The sequence below is a fragment of the Myotis daubentonii genome, chromosome 6 (genome assembly GCF_963259705.1).
Source record: "Myotis daubentonii chromosome 6, mMyoDau2.1, whole genome shotgun sequence".
NCBI lineage: Eukaryota > Metazoa > Chordata > Mammalia > Chiroptera > Vespertilionidae > Myotis > Myotis daubentonii.
Genome location: NC_081845.1, coordinates 80,552,487 through 80,567,208, shown reverse-complemented (window position 1 = coordinate 80,567,208; position 14,722 = coordinate 80,552,487). Strand labels below are relative to the sequence as shown.

General features: G+C 37.9%; 1 protein-coding gene across 1 annotated transcript in view; it reads right to left on the bottom strand.

Moving 5' to 3' along the window:
- The window catches only part of CRISP1 (cysteine rich secretory protein 1), a 28,165-nt gene extending 14,644 nt beyond the window's left edge, over positions 1-13,521 (bottom strand). The window contains exons 1-4 of the mRNA XM_059702248.1: positions 13,409-13,521; positions 4,632-4,702; positions 2,605-2,723; positions 40-130 (exon numbers count right to left, since the gene is read on the bottom strand). Coding sequence (XP_059558231.1) covers positions 40-130; positions 2,605-2,723; positions 4,632-4,702; positions 13,409-13,521 — 394 coding nt within the window. The remainder of the gene's footprint in view (positions 1-39; positions 131-2,604; positions 2,724-4,631; positions 4,703-13,408) is intronic.
- Positions 13,522-14,722: the final 1,201 nt, after the last annotated feature.

Below are 14,722 nucleotides of genomic sequence, written 5' to 3'. Positions count from 1 at the left end.
ACTTGTGAACACAAAGGTGAGTCATAGGCATACACCTACTTGCAATTCTTCTCTTCAGTGCGTTGCTCTGTACCACGTCACAATGCTTTGCCAATTCTCTGGCATTGTTTGCAGCTTCGTTATTCCAACTCTACAGCAGCAGAGTAAAATACAAACACATAATCTTAACATTTCCATAATAAGATTCCAATTTATTGTTATTAAGAATCCAAGGCCAGAAATATACTCAATTTAAATAATTGAAGATAATTTAAATAATTATACTGCTTTAAATAGTCTAGTTGAAAGAGAAAGACAAAACTTTCAATTCATTCTTTTAGCCTTTATGCTTTCAAAATCAAAATTTGATAACACATTTCAGATGTAGCTTCTCTCTCAGAAGCATTAAAGAGGTTAAGTAAATACTTCTTGAAAACATACCAGGGTTAGAAATCCTTCCCATCACTCATTAGTATATATTATTTAGTCTGTTGGAATCTCAGTTTCTTCCTTTGTAAAATGTAATCCATACTTTATACCAAATAGTTTGTTTAAAAATTTTAATATGATAATTGATGCAATACCATTGTGATGTGATAAATCTTATGTTACACGTTCAATAAATAGTGGCTGTGATTAGAAGCAAGTATAGTGTCACATATTTCCTATACAATTGTGTATAATAAAATTTATAGCTAATACTTCATGCCAGGATCAGTACCCAATTCTATATGTATATTGTCTCATTTTTACTCACAGATTGCTTGTCATACGTACTGTGATGCACTACCCAGGTCCCCTTGTGAACTGAAGCTTTTATTTCCTCTTAAGCTGAGAATCCTGCCCACAGACAACTCTATTATTGCCTGTGCTCCCTAAAGTTCTCCTTATCCATGAGCATAATCCCTTCCCATATCCAACAGCTCGCACACATGGCATCTGTAACTTCTAGGACATTTCCTTCCAACTCAGGACAGCTCAGCAGGGTTGTGTCCTAGTTGGATAGTTTCCCATGGGACTAGCTAAGGCCTCTGCTCGGACTGTGTCACAATCCCATTCCTCCGTTTGCCCAATGATGCTGCTCGCTCTCCCTCCATAGGTAAGTGTACATCTGGAGGTTGTTCCCCGAATAAATATGCTGCATGATAATTTCCATCTCAGAGTCAGCCTAGCTTATTGTGTAAATTAACGGCAGCATTCATTACACAGAGTCTGTTGTTCAGACCTCTTTGAGGATGCTCTGTAGGACATTATGTTGGCAAGATACTCTGTTTTTGTGATACGAGTACATCCCTGATTAAAATAGCAAGTGAGTGTTTATGGTTATTGCACCAAAGTCATGAATTCTGGTTTCGACAAGTGGTTCTGTTTAATCAGGTCCTTACCCATTATACAGAAACTTTTTTTTTAATCCCTGGCTGGCAGTGGTGATGGGTACTTCAGCCATACTGTCTGTAATTCTATCAGTTTCTTTCTATCCAGATCCTGTGAATTGTTTATGGAACAGCTCGATTCCCATATTCCCTTTAAAATGTTACCCAGCTTTACTGGTGCGCCTAATTTGTCATCTTGTTGCTCTCTCACACCTTTGCAGTTAGCACGAGAATACAGCCATTCTTATAGTCTGTTTCCATTATATAAACCTTAATCCACAATAATAAAATATAGTAGTGGCCATATTTTCTATTTACTCTATAACCTCCTTGCTACACTTATTTGCTCATCTGGAAACCAAGGAGTTTGGATCATGTTCATCCTAAGGGAAGTATCTAATTAAGAGCGGGTGCCTGGAGCTGGCCCTTTGCAGTCGACTCTACTGATGCAGTACTGATGACTGGAGAAGCTACCTCATTTCTCTGAGATTCAAATTAATCATTTGTAAAATGGAAATGATAGTATCTAACCACAGAATTATTGAATTCAATGAATTAACATAATAGGTTCTAGAAGAGTACCTGTCAGTGGTTAGCACAATAGGCGTGTCAGTGGTAGCACTCACAGTATAACAATGCCTGAGATAGCTTTTGGTTTCTAGTGGAAAGACAATTTCTCTCTCTCTCTTTTCATGAGATGCAAGGGAACTGGAAAATAGATTTGTCAGTATTTTGTTTACCTGATAGCATCACCCGGCTTAGAATCTGGACATCTTTATTCTCAGAAGAGTGTCCTACCATTGACGACAGCTATGAAAGACCTCAATAACTTGTAGGCAAAGATTGTTATACTGACAACACTGACTGGCAGCGTCAGCATCAGCTGGGAACTTGGCCTGGGCTCCACCCCAGACCTCCTAAATCAAGGTCTCAGAGAGCGGGGCTCAGGGACCTGTGCTGTACTGAGTTCTTCAGGCGATCCTTAGGCACACTCGAGTTTGAGAGAACTGTCCCAGGGGCACAGTATGAATGAAGCCAGGCTGTCTGAGTTGGAATTGTTGCTCTGTCATTTACTAACTGTAGGATTTGGGGAAATTGCTTAACTTCTCTGAGCCTCTCTTCTGCTAGGCCATAGGTTTGCTTGTGAAGACCTGACTTGCAGCATATTGAAAGTGAATAGAACATAATAAAAACTCAGGAAGCACCATTGCTATTATTTTCATCATTGCTATTACTTTTTAATTAATCTTACCATTTTCAGCATGTTGCTGGCTGGTGGATCCACTGCTCTCCTGATGGTGTTATGTAAATCAATAATTTCTTTTTGGACAGCTAGTGAGTCAGTAAGGACTGAATCATATGAAACTTTACCTGCATTTACCTGTTACCAGAAAATGATTAATTAGTCTTACTTCTTCAAAGTGCAATTTTTCAAGTACAGTGTGTTATGTGCAGACCTATACACAATTTTAATTCATAGTTTATATTGAATAAATAACGATAAGCAGCATTTTACAATTTGTTATCTCTATGTGTTACTTTCCATATCTTCAGTGCTAGTTCTGAGGATTTCTGAATGTCAGTATGATATTATACAAGTCTATAGAATAGTGCAATAGCCTGTGGTGGGGATTTTTGAACTTTATAATTGGTACTTTGGACCACATTGAAGCACTTGTTATTGGGCGTATGAACCACAATAATCTTGGTAGCAAACCTTTTACTGACTGACTTTGCTTCCTTGGCTCATTCCCCACCACACCTCCACGTGTTCTCTTTGCTTCCCAGATAAAAACCACTTACATGTTTGTTTTATTCATATGATAAAACATTAATGTTTGCATCTGTAAGTTTAAAGTAGGATTCAAGCCCGGGCTGCTGTGGCTAAGTTGTTGAGTGGCAATCTATGATCCAGGAGGTCATGATTCCATTCCTGGTCAGGTTATATACCCAGGTTGTGGGCTTGATCCCCACTAGGGGGCGTGCAGGAGACATCTGAGCAATCATTCTCTCATTAATGTTTCTATCTCCCTTCCTCTCTGAAATCAATAAAAATATATTTAATATAAGATTCAAATCAGCCATAATCCACAATTTGTGACTTTTAAAAAATTGTTTACCTTTTATCTGAAACTCACCAAGAAGAAAAATAAATATCCTTAATATTTTAGGTTATCATTCATTGCAATAAAGAGCAGCTTATTTATATTACACATCTGATTTATCCTATCTAGCATATAAAAATATAAAAACCATTTTCTATACTGAAGCTATTGACTTCAGCTTATAATAAAACTAATTTGGGGAACATTAAAAAGTCATGTTTTCTTCATATCATTGAGGTATTTAGAGGTACACATTAGTGGGTGAGCACAACATATATGGGACTTCTTCCTAATTATACCATTGAGCATTTTGTTTCTGTCTTTGATTGTTGAAGTTCTTGTTTACAATAAGTAGTGAGATTCAGGCCTTATATATTCACTCCATCACTAATTGCTCCTGACTCTGCTCACTTTGCTCTTGGCATCATTAATTTCATAGTTTCTTTTAATGTGTTACAATCTTGTTATAGTTACAAACCAGATAGCTCAGTTTGGATATTAATGGAATAGTTACCTTTTCTGGGTCAACAGAACAGTATTTTTCCCTATTTAGTCATGGAAAATACATGGATAAATAAGTAATTCTTGCCCTACATTCTCAGCTTTTTTGAATTGCCCAGAGGGACTATAATAACACAGGCATGGGCCCGTGGAATCAGATTACTTAGGGGCACTTACAAGCTCTGCATGTCCTAGTTATCTGACCTTGGCTGCATGACTTAACCTCTCTCTGTAATGAGGGATTAAGAATAGTACTTGCTACTTGCTGCTCTGGACAGTATGGGTCAGTGGTTGGAGCCTGGGCCTGTGCACTGAAGAGTCTCAGGTTCAATTCCCTGTCAAGGGTACATACCTGGGTTGCAGATTTAATCCCAGGCCCTGGTCAAGGAACCGGCAGAAGGCAACCAGTCAATATGTCTCTCTCACATCGATGTTTCTCTTTGTCTCTCTCTCTCCTCCCTTCCACTCTGTCTAAAAAGCAATGGGAAAAAAATATCCTTGGTGAGGATTAACAAAACAAAATAAAAGAATAGTATTTGCCTAATAGGGCGATGGTGAGAACTAGGTGAATAGCAGACATAACATCCTCACATAGTGCCTGTAACAAAGTGAGTGTACTACAGGGCTAGATCTGTTTCTTCTGGAAAATAATTATGAAATATACAAACCCCACATATTCTTATAATCAAACCAGGCAGAAATCCAGCAGCAGCAGCCAAAAATAAGAAGTGTTTCATTTTTATCCTGGAAAGAAAAGTAACATAATTTTAGATTACTGTCAACTCCTGAGATAAAGTTGCATAATAAGACTTTTTTTAAACCACTTTTACATATATTTGCATTTCCAGAAAAAAGAAACCAGCAGGACTATTGAAAGGTTTAATATGTTAGTCATTGGGATCAAGAGGTAAAGACAGAACTGTGGTTGGAAGAATAATAGATTTAATGTCTTAATTCCTGGAACTGTTGAATATGTTATATTATGTGACATGAGAGAATTAAGCAGGTGGAATTCAAATTGCTAATCCGCTGATTTTAAAACAAGGAGAGTATCCTGGATTATCCATGTGAGTTCAATGTGATCAGGAAGATACGTAAATGTGGAAGAGGGAGGCAGTGTCAACAATAAATCATGAGAAAGACTTGACCAGTCACTGCTGACTTCAAAGATGGAGGAAGGGACCGTCACCAAAGAATAAGGGCTCCCTCTGGCAGTAGGAAAAGGAATGGACATGGATCCTGCCTGGACCCTCCCTGATGAATCCCAATTTTAGCTCAGCCAGGCCCATTTGGAACTCTGGCCTCCAGAACTGTATGGTAAGAAATTAGTGTTATTTTACGACACTAAGTTTCTAGCAATTTGTTAAAGTAGCAACAGGAAATTAATATAAAAACACAAAAAGATTAGATTTGAATTCTCTGTTGCCTTACCGGTTACCAGTAAATTATGTACATGATTTAGAGATATTCTGTAACATCTGATTATTGTCATTGTGAGTCAGGAAAATCAGAATTAGTTTTCCCTCTTCTTTATTTATATTCAACAGAGGTTGCTTTAGGATATGAATAAGTATAGGTTATTAAATTTGGTTGGCACCTTTTTTTTTTTTTTAACAATTTGCCAAGTTTATTTTTTACTCCATCCTGCTAAGTGATAAGGGGGGGGGGGGGGGGGGGCGGAAGGCCAACAATTTTATTCTCATTTTGAGAAAAACTTCCAAAAAATAGATTATGTTTCCCCTGCACACAAACATGTTCAATATCATGGGAATTTTGTAAATTACATCAGGGAACATGCACATGGAAACAATCTTGCCTTTATTGTTCTTTAGTCCTCTTTTTCTTTCCTTTCCTCTCTTTATCCCTCCAAAATGTCACATATCTTCAAACCCCAAGATTTATAGTAATATAGTGACATAGATGATGAAATAGGCATTCTATTTTATTACTTAACTCTCAAAAAAATGCAGTAAAAAACATAATTTCCCCCCTAAGTTAATTGAAGAAAATATAAAAAAGAGCTACTTAAATATAGTAGGTTGATTATATATATATTTTTTTTTCATTTATAGCAACATATATGTGTACTTATTTGTATATACATTTATATATTTATAAGGTGTTATTATTTAAGTTAGGTTCTATGATGAGGCTGTCTGTAATTTCTGTTGTTGCATTTTCTGAGGGAAGTGTTTTGGGGGTGGTGTGTATGCTCATTATTTTGTTATGATGTTTTATGGTATACACTAAAGTGGACCTTAATTATACCTCAAAAAGCCTGTTATAAGTGGTTTAAGATGTACCAAAAATATTATTTATTTCACATCATAATTGTGAAATTATGTATTGGTATTGACAATTTAAAGATTTTGTCTTTTAAGTCTTTTTTTTCCCCTTATGGACAAATTTACTGCTTAGATTTACATATAAATACATAATTTTTACAAAATATTGTTTACTACTTTCCCCCAGAACTTCTATCATAATTTATTATGAGCATTATTTTGATTATGCAAATGACTTATACTATACTTAATAAAATATTGGCTAAAGTTTGATTTTAGGCTGTTAATATTTTTCTCTGTAAGTAATGCTATGAATACATTGTTTATGTGAAGTTCCAATATCTACCTGGAGCAACTGAGTCAAACCATGAAGATAAAGGTTAATGCTTGGGCATCAGTAGTACGTTAAGCATTTTAGAATGAGGATTGAGTCCAGGTCATTCTGAAGCTGTCATCATTGGCTCAGAACTGTTATGAAAGTGCAGGTTTTGGACTCTCACTCAGACAGTTCTCAGACACAGAGTCAAAAGGTGGGGCCTGAGGGATGAAAATATGGTAGGGAACAGGCAGAGATTGAGGCAAATAGCAATCCTGCAGAAGTAATGAAGAGGCAGACATAGAGATGTTGTGGGGGTGGAAAAACAAGTGGGTCCAAGGTTGAGATTCCAGGGACCCAGACAGCGGCTTATTCCCTAGAGAATAAGGGCAGGGTTTGGGCCAGGCCTCCAGAAAAGTCCAAATGGTTCTCCATTACCTGGAGGTCTGCAAATCTAGGGCCTAAGTAGGTCATTTTAACCTAGACATTATAGGTACTTGTACTGAGATAAAGGCAGCTTTTCTTCTTTTTAATTTTATTTATTGATTTGAGAGAGGGAGAGGGGGAGGGGGAGAGAGAAAGAGAGGAAGAGAGAGAGAGAGAGAGAGAGAGAGAGAGAGAGAGAGAGAGAGGTGTCAACCTACTGTTCTACTTTCTATACATTTGTAGGCTGACCTTGGCATGTGCCCTGACTGGAGATGGAACCCATAACCTTGGCATATCAGGATGATGCTCTAATCAACTGAGCTACTGCCCAGGGTCAAAGGCAGCTTTTCTGAACAGAGTATTTCAGAAGCAGCAGAGTTATCATCACCTCACTGGCTTTAGTATCAATCCCCACTTACACTTATTTTACACCCAATAGGCAATTTTAAGCCAAAACTCTTAAAAATATTTTCAGATAAGAATACTAGAAATTTGACACAGTATTTAAATTTATTTCCTTACATGGCTGTTTCAGGATGTATTTTCATTAATATATAAACAGAACTTGGATATTTGCAAGCTATAATTAGTTGAAGGAAAGATCAAAAATGAGAAAAGAAAAAAAAAAACTGAGGAAAACTGAGTACTGCCCTTGGGTATGCATTCTGACAGATTAAAGGGTTAGACCGCGACTGTTTCAGAAAGTACCTACAGGAAGAACAGTCCCAGCCTTGTCTTAGCCAAAGACTTCATAAGAATAGACTTTATAAGGAATATAGTGCCAATCTTTTTATCTTCTTTGCCTCAGTGAGTTTGTCAATTAAAAAATTACTAAGGTAGCCCTGACCGGTTTGGCTCAGTGGATAGAGTGTCGGCCTGTGGACTGAAGGGTCACAGGTTCGATTCCAGTCAAGGGCATGTACCTTGGTTGCAGGCACATCCCCAGTGGGGGGTGTGCAGGAGGCACCTGATCGATGTTTCTCTCTCATCGATGTTTCTAGCTCTCTATCCCTCTCTCTTCCTCTCCGTAAAAATCAATAAAATATATATTTTTTAAAATTACTAAGATAGAACTTACATTTAATAAAGTACATAAGTATTAAGTGTAGAGATTGATAACTTTGTAAATATGTACATTCCCATGTAACTACCACCAAAAACAATATATGTAACAGTTTCAGCAGCCAAGAAAATCGCTGGTTTCCCCTTTCAGTCAGTAACTCTCTAGAGTAAAAACCATTTTGATTTCTATAACAATGGGTTAGTTTTATCAGTTTTGAAACTTCATATAAATAAAAAATATATTTTTAATAAATACTCTCTTTTGCTTGAATCCATGTTGAATGTGAAGTTTATTTTTGTTAACAGCTATGTAGTATTCTGCTGTACATTAACAATATAATTTACTTACCCATTCTATTAGTGAACATTAGTGAATAAAACTTCTATGACATGTTATGCATATGTCTTTGTACATATTATTATTCACTTTTTTTGAGTATATATTCAAGGGTAGGATCATTGGGTCATATGGTATACATGTTTTCCTTCAGTAGATACCCTCAAATCTTTTCCCAAATGATTTATAAAAAATTGTATATTTTTTCTCCCATCTTCATAGCCTCACCCATATTTAGTATTCTCAGTCTTTTTTAAATTTTATTTTAGAGTTTATCCATTATGTTTGTGTAATGGTATATATCACAATATTTAATTTGTATTTGTCTAATGATGACTACTGATATTGAATACATTTCTATATGTTTACCAGCCACTTGGTTACCATCTTTGGTGAAATATCTGTCAAATATTTTGCCCATTTTGTAATTAATTTGATTGTATCTTATTGATTTGTAGAAATTCTCTATATGTTCTTGATATGAAGTATTTGTCAATGTATATACTGCAAATATATTTTCTTAGTCTGTGGTTTACTTTTTGAACTCTCTTAATTATATCTTTTGTCAAACCGAAGATCTTAATTTAAATGTGTCCAGTTTAATCTTTCTTTATGGTTAACTAGAGGCCAAGTGCATGAAATTCATGCGGGGGGGGGGGGGGTCCTCTCAGCCCAGCCTGAACTCTCTCTAATCCAGGACCCCTTGGAGGATATCCTGAGGATCGGGCCTAAACCAGCAATAGGACATCCCTCTCAAAATCCTGGACTGCTAGCTCCTAATCTGCATGTCTGCCTGGTCAGCCCTAACTTCCCCCACTCCTCCCGCCACTGGCCTGTTTGCCCCTAACTGCCCCCCCGCCCCATTGGCCTGGAAAACCCTTACTGCCCCCCTGCCGACCTGGTTGCCCCCAACTGCCCCCCTCTGCCGGCCTGGTCACCCAAGCAGCATAATAATCAGAGCAACTTTAGGGCTTTTGAAGATTATGAATTATGATTGTTGTTGCATTTACAGTTTATAATCAAGGCAATGTCTTTAAAGGACCTCATTGCTTTTAAATGCCCATATTTGGGACAAGCTGCAAAGAATAGCTACATGGTTCAGTGGAGCCATGATCAGATAGCAAAAGTTCTGAAAAGGATAGTGACCCCATGTCCCAGAGGAGAGAGGCAGCTTATCAGCTCTATTACATGCAGGCATGCATTCATTCCATAAACATTTATTGCAGTATTAATATGAACCAAGCTCTCTTCTAGATACTGCAGATCCATACAATAACCGAACATATAAGCCACAATCTCATGCAGTTTGTAATCTAGTACCTGGCACATAATGCATACAGTGCATTTATGGAAACTGTACCATAAATACCAGAGAATCTGGGGATTAAAAGGTAAAGAGTCCATTTTCCTATGGAACTTCTTGCTCTGTAGGAAATCTACCTGCAAGATGGGAACATTCTCATATAAATTGGTCCAGAAGTGATGTGGAAGCAACTAACTGCCTTGAAGAGTCCGAAAATACTAAAAGGATATCATACCAAATAGTAAAATACTAAATACTCTAGATGTCATTTGTACTAGACAATGATAAATAAATAAGACTTTTAAAGCAAAGGATATTGTTACCCAGACAGAAACCATATGTGAGAGTAGAAAATCACTTCAAAACCAGGTATATTAAGGTTTTTCTTTACTTAGTTTATTATTCTGAAAACTTGGCAAATGTCTGTGTCTACAAGTGCATTGCCATTTATAGTGATGTCTCTGTCTACATGGCTTGCTTGTATCTTTTTTTCCCATTTTGAATAAGGCCTTTGTTCGTTGGAAGAAAGACGCTGTTATTATTTAATAAAAATTTTCCTCAGATCTTTCCTGCGAAAGGCCAATTGAATATCAACAAGAGAACAAAACAAAATAAGGTAAAGAGTGTGTACTCACGAGTTATTTTGTGTTGTGTGTTGAGGTGGCGGGTGTAAAATAAAAAACAAGAGAAAGGTTGCAGGCTCTTGAGACGGAGTTTTCTGGCCTCGCCAAAGTGCTCTTACTGAATGCCTGGAAAGCGGTCTGTGGCATCGCTGTACTAAATGTCATTTAAAAATCAATCACCAATAGCCGTCAGCATATTGTTGGAGGAAGATGGTATTAAGCTGGAAGCGTGCCAAGCTCATCCAGAAATCATTAAGCATTTTTCAGAAAGAGAATTTTGTATGATCACTGAAGGAAAACTCACGAATTACTGAGCAACTTACTTTCTCCCCTACTGTAAAAAGAAAGCTGGAGAAGGGTTGCATTACTTTGTCAAACCAGCGCGGTTTATATATTGGAAATGTATGATTTGTCAGTTACGCTTGCCACACTGCTGTTTATCAAGAAGAGTGTTGATTCAACACCAAGTCAAGTGTTTGTGGAAACTTAATTGCTTTGGTTTAACTGTTGGTCCTGTCAATTCCTGGCATTGCTCTACCCAACACAATGCTGTCTGTATTTATGTCATCGATGTCTTCTTATAGAGTTGCCATCCAGCCTCAAATACGTGTTTTTTAAAAAATTGGGAAGTGTTGGAAAGCAAAGAATAACTTGATTGGCATGTGAGCCTCAAGCATGGGTGCCAGTTGGCTGCTTCGGCTCACCTCTCTTATTTTCATACATTGTTCTTTTTATGTTTAAGCTTCTTAGCGTAGTAAGAAATAATCTGCAATGGCTTTTTTTCTAAAACCAAAAACCAAGACACATTGGTTTAACATATGATATAACAACATGATAGAATTGATTGGAACTATCCCAGAAAACCCTTGGATGATGGCTGAAGAATAATGTGCTCATAAGCATATCATGTTTGTTAAAATAGATGCCTGTAAAAAAAAACTGAAGCAAGATAGTAAGAAGCCAGGAAAACTCCTTGGCAAGTGGGGTAGGGAAACTGAGACAATAGCTGATTCAAACTTGCCCCACCCAGCACCCTGACTCACCTGCCTCCTTCGCCCTCGCACAACACTCCTGTAAGCATTAAGCCCTCAGGACAATGAGGTTCTCATCAGCCTCAAATAATCTTAGGAACAAAGTCTCTGGTCTGCTGACCACAGAGACAGAGTTTTGAGGAAACTATAGAGATAACATCTAGGCATCAGCTGTGTTTCAGCTCCAGGCCCAGAAAAGCAGCAAAACCAGATGGAGCGATGCCATGGCTGGCATCTGGGCCAGATACAAAGACCAATGACACCTTACTTTGCACCAACCAATTGGTAGAAACCAGGACTCGGACCCTATAGCTCATGTTGATGGATCAGCATATTAAAGGACACCCCTGGAAAGCCTATGAGTATTCTATTGAAATCCTCACCTGAGGCATCCTCTAAAATCCCTGCCTTTAGAAAACAGATCATAAGCCTTAAGACAAAGTGCCTGCTCTCTCTCTAGAGCCATGGTCGGCAAACTGCGGTTCGCAAGCCACATGCAGCTCTTTGGCCCCTTGAGTGTGGCTCTTCCATAAAATACCATGTGCGGGCACGCACGTACAGTGCGATTGAAACTTCGTGGCCCATGCGCAGAAGTCGGTATTTTGTGGACGAACCAGTATTTTGTGAAAGAGCCACACTCAAGGGGCCAAAGAGCCGCATGTGGCTTACGAGCCGTGTCTTGCCAAGCCGCAGTTTGCCGACAACTGCTAGAGCATGCTTGTGCCCTCTGTCTTTTTTCTAAGCTTTAAGGGTCCCCATGAGACTTGCAACCACGGGAGCAGTGATCAGTGGTAGCACATCCTGGGCTCACCCCCTGACCCTGTTTCCAAGGGCCCTCATTTTGCCTCTGTAATTTGTTTCCTGAGTCCTCCCTGCCCAGCTGGCTTACTTTGTCTGCCTCTGTGACTTTCTTTCTATGAGACCAAGGCAGCTCTCTGAACAGCCTGCTCAAATCTTCTCTTCCAGCGTACTTTTGTTTTGTAAGCTAAATAAACATCCTCTTGTGCTAGAGTTCTTGGTTCTGCATTCTTTCTTTGCCAAACTCAAGAACCAAGAGCTGACATGGCCCATAACAAAATCTTAAAAAAATTATGTCACTAGAAGTTGGCTACCAAAACTTAAAAAAAATACACAAATATTAAAACACAGTAAAAGAAGAAACCAGCATCTATATATAAAACATAATTATAAAATGATACATCTATAAAAGCAGTTGCATACATCATGGCTGTAACATCTTGAGGGCAAGATTCAAACTATTAACTTGCCAAATCAGTCCATTTGAAGCTGATTGTTTCTTTATACTGCTCAGTGAAATTGTGTTCATGCTGCAAAGTTCTCTGTATTGCAGGGCTATCCACCTCTAAATTTGCCTGGAAACTGGGGCTCACCCACCTAAAATTCTCTAGACCCTAAGAAATCCAAACATCTGTCATGCACAGAATAAAGCGAAAGTAATTGTTTGAATTTGAATTCAACTCTGGAAAAGGGAGAGACCTTCCTATCTGGATTGTGCAGCACTAGTATTGGTACTTTGATATCTTAAAATCTAGAACCTACATGACAATATGGGCTTTAACTTCCAGAAAAGAGTGACTTAGAAGTAAATTGTTAGTGACTCATTTTAAGTATTTGGTTTCTTTCCTTTAGGATGAACATTAGCAAATCCTGAAATAAATCTCTAATGGGTAATGCTTCAATAAAGACAATATTTGTGAAGGCACTTTATACACTACCATTTCCTAAACATTTACTGAAATAAAAAATAAGTAAATAAAATAATTTTATTGTCATTAGTGTTATTATTATTATTATTACCATCTGAACACCAACTATCATTATAATTGCATTTGTGGAGGTCTGTATTTCTGCTGTGGCCAACAAGACCAAGTTCCCCTCAAATTTAAGAAATCATTAATAGTATAAAATTTTTAAGTGGGAGACAAAAGGGAAAGATAGTCCTGTGGATCTTCCACAAAGGGCTTTCCTAAATCTAAAAGGAGGAATGACTTGGGGATTCCTCTGTTTAGGAGCGGAGAGTGAAATGTGCTGTAACTTGAGCAGTGCCAAGGAGAAGTACAGATGGATGAAGAGATCGCCAGGCAGATGGTGCCAAGAACAACAGCTGCTGGGAGTGATTGCTGAGCAGGTGGTGTGATGGCATAGGCCACGACAGCCATCAACGGTGAGAAGACTAAGTTCACCTTAGAAGATTCTGGAACAGCTGTCCTGAACCTGGTACAAAATGAAGTCATTAATTTCAGTGACCATTTGTTAGTGTGCACTGGTGTTGAGTGTTAGCTAAAGACAACCAATGGTTATTGATCAGAAGTATGCCTCTCTAAAAATACAGTCATTGATTGCATATTTCCAATAATCTAATTGAGTAAAGGAAATATTACTGAGTGTATACTTTCAGGAATAAGAAGGAGAACTAATATTTCACATAGGGCATTATTATTGATGTTTTCTTTAAGTACTACTAAATTACATAATTTATTAAGCCTTACAGCTGGTTTTCCTTAAGGTATGGAAATCTTCAGATGTATAAGAAACGCATGAGATAATGGCTAAAAAAGTATATGTTTCTGGGGGTTTTCCTAAAATGGTTCACTCATATGTTCTAAGAGTAAAGTCCCAAATCTGTAACTAACAGGCTTCTGTAGGGATTCTCATGCACACTAAGTGTAGAGTCCCCGCCTTAAGGACACTGGGGGTAGGGGGTAGGGGAATAGAGAAATGAAACTCTATATCAATAGGTAGAGTTGCAAATGAAAGGACCTATTTGTCTTCTGTATATGGAAATTCCTATGGGATACTTACGAATTTCATTTAAGGCTAGATCCAAACGCTTAAATGCTCTTTCTCCAGGTTTCTGCCTGCTTGTCTCTGCTGGACTGCTCTCTATAGACTATCGAGGTTGACTTTCTGAACAACTTCTTTACTCATCCCTGAAAATGGCTCCATTCATACTTGGATTATTTGCTATAATTCCCAGGTCTACAATGGCAAGTGTAGTGACAGGAGAGATATGTAAATATGGATCTAGCTAGAAAAAAAGATGGGGAGTGGGCCTGAAGAATCAACAGAGATTGTTACTGGGATATTTATTTATTTATTTATTCATTTATTTATTTATTTATTTATTTTAGTCTGTGTGGATTCATGCACTGACCCAAAGAAATGCATGAACAGGAATTTGCAGAATAGAAAGAAAAATTGTTGAATACCGAATTGGCAGATAAGCCCTGACTTACTGAGGGAATGTAGGTTACAGAGTGTAGTGGACAAATTCCAAGACCCCCTAGGGTGTTGAGTCGTGCTGGGAGCTGGTTGCTTGGAGGTGAGGATTTTTCTGAGGTCTGACCCCACATCCCTCTG